This window comes from Rhinoraja longicauda, chromosome 35, assembly GCF_053455715.1.
Source record: "Rhinoraja longicauda isolate Sanriku21f chromosome 35, sRhiLon1.1, whole genome shotgun sequence".
In the NCBI taxonomy this organism is placed as follows: domain Eukaryota; kingdom Metazoa; phylum Chordata; class Chondrichthyes; order Rajiformes; family Arhynchobatidae; genus Rhinoraja; species Rhinoraja longicauda.
Genome location: NC_135987.1, coordinates 14,853,785 through 14,866,432, shown reverse-complemented (window position 1 = coordinate 14,866,432; position 12,648 = coordinate 14,853,785). Strand labels below are relative to the sequence as shown.

The 12,648-nt window shown below is 46.5% G+C and overlaps 1 protein-coding gene across 1 annotated transcript in view; it reads right to left on the bottom strand.

Moving 5' to 3' along the window:
* cdh23 (cadherin-related 23) overlaps positions 1–12,648 on the bottom strand; it is a 694,191-nt gene that overhangs the window by 161,030 nt on the left and 520,513 nt on the right. The window contains exon 36 of the mRNA XM_078428607.1: positions 5,049–5,276. Coding sequence (XP_078284733.1) covers positions 5,049–5,276 — 228 coding nt within the window. The remainder of the gene's footprint in view (positions 1–5,048; positions 5,277–12,648) is intronic.

The window sequence follows — 12,648 nt, the reverse complement described above, 5'->3', positions numbered from 1 at the left end:
GTGACCTAGTTTTGGTCCCGACATCCAGAGCAGCGTGTGCAGAATTTGCATCTTCTCCCCGTGACCGTGTGCCTGTACGCCGGGTGCTCTGGTCCTCTCACACATCCCAAATATATGGAGTCTGAAGAAAGGTTCCAACCCTTCCGCAGCCCGGTGGTCCAGCAGTAGAGTCGCTCCTTACAGCGCTCAGAGACCTGGGTTCAACCCTGCCTATGGTTGCTGTCCCTACGGAGTTTGTACGTTCTCCCCGTGACCTGCGTGGGTTTTCTCCGAGATCTTCGGATTCCTCCCAAACGCCAAAGACGTGCAGGTTTGTAGGTTGATTGGCTTGGTATAAATGTAAAATTGTCGCTGGTCGGTGCGGACTTGGTGGGCCGAAGGACCTGTTTCCGTGCTGTATCTCTAGACTAAACTAAAAAACCTACACCCGAAATTCCACCGATCCACATTCTCCAGAGATGTTGCCTGACCTGCTTAGTTACTCCAGCACTTTGAGCCTTTTTTTAGTGAACCAGCATCCGTCGTTCCTTGTGTCTGCTGGGAGGATTACTGACGACTGTAAGTCACGGTGAACTTATACTAACTTACAGTAGCAAGCAAACCAGATAGGCAGTGTATTAATATGCATGTGGGAAAAGAGATCGTTGGAAAAACGAGTGAGAATGTGGTTCTGATGGGATTATTCTGAGATCTAGTGTAGACTTGATGGGCTGAATGGCCTTCTTTGTCATGGGAAAATAGAATAAGTTGGTGAGGGAGATCAAAACGACTGAATTGCTGGCTGGACAGTTTTCTGGTTATTAAGTTTACTGAACAAAAAAAATAATTCTGTAGCCAATGTAACATTAAACATTCTTGAAGGTATCACAAAATGCTGGAGTAACTCAGCGGGTCAGGCAGCATCTCTGGAGAGAAGGAATGGGTGACGTTTCTTCAGACTGATGTCAGGGAGGGAACGACAAAGAAAGGATATAGGTGGAGATAGGAAGTCAAGTCAATTCAAAATGGCGGCGCTGCCCTAGCAGCTGCGGCTCACCTGCGGTCCATTTGTCTTTGTGTTTTTGTTGTTTTTTTTGTCTTAATTGTAGTTGTGATGTGGTGTTTTTGTGTTTGTGTACTATGTGTGTATGTGGGGGGGAGGGGGGGAACTGTAACATTGTAAATAGATGTCCCTTCCGAACGGAGACCCGACCTTTGTTTTTTGGGCCGTGTCTCCGTTCCTGCTGCGGCCTACCATCGGCCCAACTCCTGGAGCTGTTGGCCTCCAGGGCTCTGGTTCGCAGAGCCCGCGGATCGGACTTACCATCACCGGAGCCGGCCGTCTTCGGAGGCTGCGGGAGCGGCTGCGACTCGCCTTAGGCTCGGGCCGCGTGGATGCCGACATCGGGAGCTCCGGCAGCGGCAGCGGGTTCGCCCGCCCCGGATCGCGGGGCATGGGGCGCGGACATTTCACCGTCCGGCGCGGCCTAAGATGGCCGCGGGATATTTCTCTGCTGGGCGGGGGCTTCAATGTCGGGAGCCACGACCGCCCCGACGTGCAACAACAGCGGCAGCAGCAGCGTGTTCGCCTGCCCCGGATCGGACTTATCATCAGCGGAGCCGGCCGTCTTCGGAGGCTGCGGGAGCGGCTGCGACGCGACGCGCCTTGGGCTTGGCCCGCTGTGGACCGTCCGGCGCGGCCTACAACCACAACAACCTGACTGCGGGCGAGGACAGCAGGAGAAGGGAAAGACATTGTGGCCTTCCATCACAGTGAGGAGAGAGAGGACTGGAGGAGACTCACTGTGATGGATGTTTCTTTGATGGATGTTTCTTTTTTTGTGTGTTTTTGGGGTTGGGTAATTTGAATGCCTATTTAATGCTTTTATTGTTGGACTGTGTTTTTGGGGGTTTTGGGGTTGTGTAATTTGAATGCATATTTAATGCTTTTATTGTTGGGCTGTGTTTTGGGGTTGTGTAATTTGAATGCCTATTTAATGCTTTTATTGTTGGACTGTGTTTTGGGAGTTTTTTGGGGTTGTGTAATTTTAATGCTTATTTAATGCTTTTATTGTTGGACTGTGGGTGATTGAATTTCGTCCAATATTGGATGACAAATAAAGCTATCTTGAATCTTGAATCTTGAATCTTGAAGTCAATTTTATTTGTATAGCACATTTAAAAACAACCCACGTTGACCAAAGTGTTGTACATCAGTTCAGGTACTAAGAACGAACATACAATGGCACACAAACATAACAGCACATACATAAACAGTTCACAGCGCCCCCTCAGAGGGCCTCAAACGCTAGGGAGTAGAAATAGGTTTTGAGCCTGGACTTAAAGGAGTCGATGGAGGGGGCAGTTCTGATGGGGAGAGGGATGCTGTTCCACAGTCTAGGAGCTGCAATCTCCCCATCCCCATCCACATCCCCATCCCCATCCCCATCCCCATCCCCATCCCGCCCCTGTGAGAAAATCTTTACACGTGAGATATTAAAAAGTTCTGATGATTTTTCTTCAATATACTCCACTGCCATCAGTCCAGTGAAGTGCTTTTACAACAGCACGAGGTCACTTGCGACAAATTACCGACCTTATTTACATGCATGGAACATATGGTGCAATGGATGGGGACTGAGGAGATTCAAGGCAGCAAGCCCATGTTGTGCAGACAGTGACTGAAGGCACAACATTAGACGGGATGATTAAACATCTGGCCAGAGCAGATCACGGAAAAACATTATTCACGGTGTGCACAGGTACGCAAGCATTGCTGATTAAGTTACTGGACCAGCAAACAGAGTTCTGGTCCGCGATTTCCCAATCCCAGCAGATTAGCTGGAGAATTTCAATTCAAATAAGTAAATACATCTAAAAATTTGAACAAACGACAGATTGAGCAAGGTTTGTAGGAAAATAACTGCAGATGCTGGTTGAAATTGAAGGTAGGCACAAAATGCTGGCGGGTCAGGACAGGAGGAATGGGTGACGTTTGGGGTCGAGAGCCTTCTTCAGACTGATGTCAGGGGAGGGGATGGGACCAAGGGTGATCATGAAATATTGGGGTCTCATAGAAAAAAACTAGCGGGTTCACTCATGTCTTTCGAGCAAGGAAACCTGGCCTTCTTGCTCAGTCACACAGTGATTTAATCCCCATAAATCTGCCTCAGTTCAGGAAAAGTTCGGCACAGGCACTAAATGCCCGAAACACCAACATTGGCAGCGATATCCACATAAGTGAAGAAATTAGAAATAGATAAACAGTGTGAAATTGTTGTGAAAACTATTTCTCATCTCTTTCACCATGACTGACTTGGTCAGTGCAAAGCCAATTTGTTTGGAATAAAATAATATTTATAAAGCAGCACAGATCTAATTTTTAAGGGCTCGGATGCCGTGGCAAGCTTTCCCAGTTGGTTAACTTCTGAATCAAATGTATCAGTTGTGACAAGAAAATTCACCAGAGATCATTTTGATTATGGTGCAACTGTACCAGTAATGATTTTATTTCCAACTATTCATGGGTCTCCATTTAAATTGATGCAGCTAACAAATGGGAAATGCGTAAAATACGTAGAGCGACCAAAATCAATCTGTGTTATTCCCTTGTCAACAAGCGACGGGCTGCATTACAGGGATAGAGCATGAAATGCTCTATCATATGCACACATATAAAACTGTATTGTTTCAGAGGAATTGCCAACCCCGTGTTGGAGGTGGTGAACTCTCAGCTCAACTGGTTTAGTTTAGTTTAGAGATAATGGGTGGAAACAGGCCCTTCAGCCCACCGAGTTTGTGCCGACCAACGAAGATAACTAGTTCTAGAACCCAGATAACTATCCAACACACCAGGGACAATTTATAGAAGCTAATTGATCGGTGGCGCAGCAGTAGAGATGCTGCCTTACAGGGCCAGAGACCCAGGTTCGATCCTGACTATGGGTGCTGGCTGTACAGAGTTTGCACGTTCTCCCCGTGACCACATGGGTTTTCTCCGGGTGTTCCTGTTTCCTCCCACATTCCAAAGATGTGTGGGTTCGTAGGCTAATTGGCTTCTGTAAATTATCCCAAGAGTGTAAGGTAGAACTAGTGTACGGGGCAATTGTTGGTCGGCACAGACTTGGTGGGCCGAAGGGCCTGTTTCCACACTGCATCTCGAAACTAAAAAGCTAAACTAAACCTACAAACCTGCACGCCTTTGGTGTAGATTTCACCTCATAACAGTTACACATCAATGGGACTTGAAAATGGCGTCAAACTGGCGCCTCTCTATACTGCCACAGTGTACTACTGCTGTACGCTTGTACTGGTTTCCACCCTTTATCTCTACTTGTACTGTGTCTGAGATGCTTATCTAATATGTATCCAAGTACTTATGTATAGTGTAGGAAAAAAAACTGCAGATGCTGGTTTAAATCGAAGGTAGACACAAAATGCTGGAGTATCTCAGCGGGTCAGGCAGCATCTCGGGAGAGAAGGAATGAGTGATGTTTCGGGTCGAGACCCTTCTTCAGACTGAAGAAGGGTCTCGACCTGAAACGTCACCCATTCCTTCTCTCCCGAGATGCTGCCTGACCCGTTGAGTTGCTCCAGCATTTTGTGTCTACCTTTGCTTTTGTATAGTGATACTTGTACTGAACTGTATAAAAAAATGAATTTCACTATCCAAGTGGCAAATAAAGTACCATACCAGTAAAGTGTCGTGCCAGTAAACCATCATACCAAATCATCCTGCCTTCAAAATAGGTTGGCATTTTCTTTATTGTCACTGGATTCAAAGTCACAACCCAAGAGCACAGGAGAATATCTTTAGCAGATGGGCAGCTAGAGGTCATGGCACCAGCTTACCATCACCACCACCACCACCACAAGGATCCTTAGGGGTGGCCTTGTCAGAAGATCAAATCAGAGTTCACACTGCTTATCGTGAACTACAAACGTCATTAAGCTGGACAGTACAATGCTCAACACATATTGGAGAGGGACTCAGGCCAGGTGAGCTCGATCTGTGTTGTAACATTCCTCCAAAGGATGTACACTGAGGCAAATTAAAGCAGAACACTTACCGAGAGAGAAGGGGTGCCATCATCCTCCACCGTTACGGTTAGCCGGTAAAAACTCTGTCTCTCCCGGTCAGGCGGAGACGGGCGGGTAACAACCTCCCCCGTGAGCCGATCGATTCGGAAGGTGAGGTCCTCGTTGCCCAGGGTGATGTAATAGTAGAGCACAGCGTTGGCACCGGAGTCCAGGTCAATGGCTTGAACCCTGGTGACTGGTGTACCTCCTCCGACATTCTGAAACAGTGCAGAGAACCTGTTATGTGCAACTGGTGGATGGAGCCTCAGCTGGAAGACCCTGCTCACTGTTAGTGACCAAACATCTGGAGACCTGCCTGGTCTTGGAAAGGAGAAGAGTGTAGACTTCCCAGAGCTAAAACGACTGAATTACTAGGGCAGCGGTTTTGGCTTGGCCATGGATTTGGAAAGTTCAGGTGATTTAATTGTTTGATATGGGACAAATACTTTGAAGAATAAGCTGGGGAGGTTATTTCTTCCGGTGAGGGACTCCACAAAAAAATCACAAAGCAGAGCCAAGCCAGAAAAAGGTGCATGGAATTTTCTCTTTCTTGCAAGAAGAAAAATAAATGTTTTACCCTTGAGACTAACATTTTTTGAATAAGTAGGGTTATTATTAAGATCTAAATCAAAAGGTTTGTGTGTGTGGAGGGGGGGGGGGGGGGGGGGGGGGTCAATGGAGTAAGGTACCGATCAACCATGATCTAAAGGAATATCCATAGGTAGGAAAGCCTATTTATTCACAAAATGCAGGAGTAACTCAGCAGGTCAGGCAGCATATCGGGAGAGAAGGAATGGGTGACGTTTCGGGTCGAGACCCTTCTTCAGACTGATGTCGGGGGTGGGACAAAAGAAGGATATAGGTGGAGACAGGATAGAGGGAGATCTGGGAAGGAGGAGGGGAAGGGAGGGACAGAGGAGCTATCTGAAGTTGGAGAAGTCGACGTTCATACCACCGGGCCGCAAACTGCCCAGGCGAAATATGAGGTGCTGCTCCCTCATATTTCGCCTGTAAAGCCTATTTCTCTTCCCATATGCTCATCAGCCTCTGCCCCAGCCAAAACACTAGCTCTCTCGGTTCTTGACCATGTCCAATGCATCCTTGCCCCTCAGGATATCAACAATCAAACCCCTTCCCCTTGTCATGTATTCTTGCCCGATGCTGCTGGCAGCTCTGCTCTACTGCGTCTTTCTCTTCAGTGGCGGTAGAAGATTGAGCTACCTTGTGTGTTCTCAGCAGAATACCCTGCCTCCCAGTGAGAAATACCCTAAACCTCCTCTCTCCTTACCTTCCTAAATCTCAAGCCTGTTAACCAGTTAAAGACCCCCTGCCCGATGTTAGACAATAGACAATAGGTGCAGGAGTAGGCCATTCGGCCCTTCGAGCCAGCACCGCCATTCAATGTGATCATGGCTGATCATTCTCAATGAGTACCCCGTTCCTGCTTTCTCCCCACACCCCCTGACTCCGCTGTCCTTAAGAGCTCTATCTAGCTCTCTCTTGAATGTATTCAGAGAATTGGCCTCCACTGCCCTCTGAGGCAGAGAATTCCACAGATTCACAACTCTCTGACTAAAAAATGTTCCATTAAGATGCTTTAGGCATGCTATCTTTTTTTGTGGCCACTTCATCACGTATTGTTTGATTAACACTATTCGCACTGACAGAGAGGCCAACCTCAATGGAAGACCTTGTCAGTCAGCACCTCCTAGAATTGTGCTTGGTCCATTCAAGGGGTGCAGGTCTCATTGACAATGCTAACCTTTACTTTCCATCCCCATTTGCCTGTGAACTGCAGAGGCAGCTAAAGGCACCCCATGTTGTAGAATGTGGATTCAGACAGACCAAAAGACCAAGGAAAAGGATAGCAGATTTCTTTTCCTGAGGATATTTGTGAACCAGATGGTTTTTATGACGGTCTGACAGTTTCTTCATTCTTATTACTGAGACAAACTTTAAAAAAAAGAAGTTGTCGATTTATTTAATTATGCAAATGTACAATTCCCTGCTGCCAGGGTGGAATCAGGACTAATTTCTCTGGCAGCATCTCTGGAGAGAAGGAATGGGTGACGTTTCGGGTCGAGACCCTTCTTCAGGCTGCTGTCAGGGGATGGGGCAGGACAAAGATAGGATGTAGTAGGAGACAGGAAGACTGGTGGGAGAACTGGGAAGGGGGAGGGGATAGAGATGGAAAGCAGGGACTATCTGAAGTTAGAGAAGTCAATGTTCATACCGCTGGAGTGTAAACTACCCAAGCAAAATATGAGATGCTGTTCCTCCAATTTGTGCTGGGCCTCACTCTGACAATGGAGGAGGCCCAGGACAGAAAGGTCAGATTGGGAATGGGAGGGGGAGTTAAAGTGCTGAGCCATTGGAAAATCAGGTAGGTTAAGAAGGACTGAGCGGAGGTGTTCAGCGAAACGATCGCCGAGCCTGCGCTGGGCCTCGCCGATGTAGAGAATGTTGACACCTGGAACAGCGGATGCAGTTGATGAGGTTGGAGGAGGTGCATGTGAACCTCTGCCTCACCTGGGAAGACTGTTTGGGTCCTTGGATGGAGTCGAGGGGGGAGGTAATGTCCTCTCCCATACACTCCATTTTCTGATTCTATTTGCTTCTCCATCCTCTCTTTATCGAACATAGGGCAGTACAGCACAAAAACAGGGCCCTCAGCCCACAGTGTCTCTGCTGAACATGATGCCAAGCAAACTGTTATACGCCAGCACAGAATCCATATCCTTCCATTTCCTGCACCATATGCCGATGTAATTAAGATTCCCAGTACCAATAATTACTTCCCCCACCTACATCTCTCTCCCCCTCTCTTCCTTGAAGGCCCTTCTATCTTTTGTAATCAGTCCTTCTTTGATTCAGTGTTCATAATTATCGACACTGTTTCTGTGCCGCCTACTGACATTTCTGAATGATAAAGGGCTGGCTATTGCTATTGCAAGGAAACTTCGCTAGTGAACTGGGAATTGAAATGCTAATATTTCAGCTAATTAGGTTAAAAGTAAAATTGACCCCCAAGTCACTGGATCGTCAGTAATGAGCGACAGATATATAATTAATGTAAAATAATTGTTGTCTACATTGTATGATTAGGGATAATTAATGGAATTGACACTTGAAGCAAATGCCAATGGGGTGTGAAGATGTTACATCCTCTGGATGCAAAACCAACTTTTAGTTTATATAAGAAAATAACTGCAGATGCTGGTACAAATCGAAGGTATTTATTCACAAAATGCTGGAGTAACTCAGCAGGTCAGGCAGCATCTCAGGAGAGAAGGAATGGGTGATGTTTCGGGTCGAGACCCTTCTTCAGACTGAACTTTTAGTTTAGTTTAGTTTAGAGATACAGCGCGGAAACAGGCCCTTCAGCCCACCAAGTCTGCATCAACCAGCAGTCCCCGCACATTAACACTACCCTACATACATTAAGGACAATTTTTTTTTACATTTACACCAAGCCAATTAACCTACAAACCTGTACTTCTTTGGAGTGTGGGAGGAAACCGAAGATCTCGGAGAAAACCCCCGCAGGTCATGGGGAGAACGTACAAACTCCGTACAGACAGCACCCTTAGTCAGGATCAAACCCAACAAAAACATCATCCTCTATTTCAGTCTCACGATAGCAGTGTGACTTTGCACGTGGGGTTAGAACCACAAACCAAAGCTACCAGTAAATGGCCACAAAGTGGTCACAAAAATAGCCAGGGTAGGACTGGGAAATCGAAATGCAACACTCTCCAAAATGGAACGTTAATCTGAAGTTGAGGGGTAAGGAACATCAAGAACACACAGAAGCCATTGTCTCACTTTATCCAAAATTAAACTTTTAATCCTGATGGATAAACGTGGACATGGATAGAAAAAAGGAAAGGCTACCAGTCCTCAAAACATTGCATTTATTCTCTCTTTTGGGAGAAGAAAACATAAAAAGACACAATCTATTTTAATTTCTACTTCAACTATTTTTCATTGCACAAGATAAAGAAAAAAACTTAAATATTTCTTCTGCAAAAGTAAGTGATAAAAATGTTTTTCTTTGACTGCATGCCCAATGTTAAATGTGCAAGCTGATCTGAAATGTACCTGAGCCGTGAATGTTTGAACCATAGCAGGGAGGTGTGATACTCAGAAAGGGAACTGGGGATCAAATGATGTACATGTTAGTGTGAAAATGACTCAAACAATGCAGTGAAGTGTGGATCGACTAACTGGCTGAAAGTTGGCATTTCATCGTGAGCGTTTGAAAAGTTTGCTGGTTTAGTTTAGTTTAGAGATACAGCGAGGAAACAGGTCCTTCGGCCCACTGAGTCTGTGCCGACCAGAGATCCCCACGCACTAACACTATCCTACACACACGAGGGACAATTTACAATTTATACCAAGCCAATTAGCCTACAAAGCCATCCGTCTTTGGAGTGTGGGAGGAAACCGGAGAAAACCCACGCAGGTCACGGGGAGAACGTACAAACTCCGTACAGACAGCACTCGTAGTCAGGATCGAACCCAGGTGTCTGGCGCTGTAAGGCAGCAACTCTACCGCAGTGCCACCGTGCCAACCATCGTTCCAGGTCCAGCTGGACCAAGGACTTCAGAAGACATCATGAGTGGATGGGACTTTCCAACGATCTTATTCCAGATTCTCCAAATGATCTGATATTCCACAATTGTCACTGTCACTGCACTGAGCAGCTCCTTCAGTGACGGACATCTTCACCCCAAGTGTGTGAAGGAGAGATATTGAAGGGCCTTCCTTCCTGCTGCCATCAGACTGCACAACCAGTGCTGCTCCCAGCAGACCAGTAAATAAAGATAATTACCGTTATTTTATTTATAATTTATTTCACCGTCTGGAACCTGGCAACTTTAACAGCCTGACCGCGGGAGAAGACGGCAGGGGAAGAGAAAAGACATTCTGGCCTTCCATCACAGTGAGGAGGTGACTGGAGGAGACTCACTGTCTCCTAACCTGAGGAAAGACGTTCTTGCCTTAGAGGGAGTACAGAGAAGGTTCACCAGATTAATCCCTGGGATGGCGGGACTTGCATATGAGGAAAGACTGGATAGACTGGGCTTGTACTCGCTGGAATTTAGAAGACTGAGGGGGGATCTTATAGAAACATATAAAATTCTTAAGGGGTTGGAGAGGCTAGATGCGGGAAGATTGTTCCCGATGTTGGGGGAGTCCAGAACCAGGGGTCACAGCTTAAGGATAAGGGGGAAGTCTTTTAGGACCGAGATGAGAAAACATTTCTTCACGCAGAGAGTGGTGAGTCTGTGGAATTCTCTGCCACAGAAGGTAGTTGAGGCCAGTTCATTGGCTATATTTAAGAGGGAGTTAGATGTGGCCCTTTTTGCTAAAGGGATCAGGGGGTATGGAGAGAAGGCAGGTACAGGCTACTGAGCTGGATGATCAGCCATGATCATATTGAATGGCGTTGCAGGCTCGAAGGGCCGAATGGCCTACTCCTGCACCTATTTTCTATGTTTCTATGTTTCTATGATGGATGTTTCTTTTTTTGTTGTTTTGTGTTGGTTTGTGATTGTGTGTGTAATTGCTTATTTTATTGCTCTTATTGTTGGACTGTGGGTGATGAAATCTCGCCCAAAAGACTTGTTTTTTTGGATGACAAATAAAGGTAATTCTGATTCTGATTCTTATTTACTTTTGCGATCCACTTTGCTGCTGTAACCCTGCAAATGTCTCCGTTGTGGGACGAATAAAGGATTATTATTATTATTGTTATTAATTTACATGGGTCCACACTCTAGGGCACCACTTCATGACCATGCGTTTCTTGCGCTGGGATATATCCACTGTTGTTACAGTTTCCCCACTGCAGACAATGAGAGGCAGACACTTTACTGCCATCATTACCACCAATGAAGTGACTTGCGCTCAATTGCAAAAGAAAGGCAGCAACAATGGGATATCCTCCCTTACATTTCATTTTGTGGAATGCATCCAGTTAAGAGCTTGTGGGCTCATAGAGGGTGTATAGGGGGTATGGGGAGAAGGAATGAATGGGGTACTGATTGAGAATGATCAGCCATGATCACATTGAATGGCAGTGCTGGCTTGAAGGGCCGAATGGCCTCCCCCTGCACCTATTGTCTATAGAAGCTGGTTTAGTCGCCCCAAACTCATCTTAGTTATAATGACCTCACACTGCAAATTGTCACACAGTGGCTGGCCCACTTTTGAGTTCTTCGCAGTATCCCAGTCAGATTCCCTCCCTCAACCATCACCAGCAGATTGCTGCCCTCCCAATACCGCACTCATGATCCGTGGGACATTGCTGAGTATGAGTTGATGGGCTTATTGATTTGCAAAGTAACAGTGAACCCCATTGCGAGAAGCATTAATGGTTATAAGGCATTTGGGGAAAGCCAGAGGATTCAATGAGGTATAAGAAAATAACTGCAGATGCTGGTACAAATCGAAGGTATTTATTCACAAAATGCTGGAGTAACTCAGCAGGTCAGGCAGCATCTCGGGAGAGAAGGAATGGGTGACATATCGGGTCGAGACCCTTCTTCAGACTGTTCAACTGTCTGAAAAAGGGTCTCGACCCGAAACGTCACCCATTCCTTCTCTCCCGAGATGCTGCCTGACCTGCTGAGTTACTCCAGCATTTTGTGAATAAATACCTTCGATTCAATGAGGTACTTTATTCAATGCTGCAGATGCAGGTTATTGTCTCGCACCTCAAATAGAACAACCACAAGTCCTGTATCAGCAAAATGATCTCGCGATGGCCTTGCTTCTCTTCCACGCTCTTCGGTTCTCTCCACCAGCTTATCTTTGTTATCACCTTCAGACTGATTCTTGTGATTGTTATTTGCTCCATTAATACATTTCTGCTTTTCTTAGAATCGCAGAATCATGGAAACGTACAGCACAGAAACCTCGTCACCTTGTCCGTGCCGACCAGGATATCTAGCTACGGACTGTCTTAGGCCCGTGTCCCTCCACTCTATCCCCAGCCGACTACCTGTGCAAATGCCTTGTGAACATAGGGTGGCACGGAGGTGCAGCGGTAAAGCTGCTGCCTTACAGCGCCAGAGACCCGGGTTTTCGATCCTGACCACTGGTGCTTGTCTGTACGGAGTTTGTACGTTCTCTCTGTGACCGCGTGGGTTTTCTCCGAGATCTTCGGTTTCCTCCCACTCTCCACAGACGTACAGGTTTGTAGGTTAATTGGCTTGGTATAATGTAAAATTGTCCCTAGTGTGCTTAGGGTAGCGTTGATGCGCGGGGATCGCTGGTCGGTGTGGACTTAGTGGGCCGAAGGGCCTGTTTCTGCGTTGTATCTCTAAACTAAACTAAAACATTGTAATAGTATCTTAGACAATAGACAATAGGTGCAGGAGGAGGCCATTCGGCCCTTCGAGCCAGCAGCGCCATTCAATGTGATTATGGCTGATCATTCTCAATCAGTACCCTGTTCCTGCCTTCTCCCCATACCCCCTGACTCCGCTATCCTTAAGAGCTCTACCTAGCCCTGCCTCCTCCTACACTGCCTCCCCTGGTAGCTTGATTCAAATAAGCAGCTCATTCCAAATAAGGCGCTT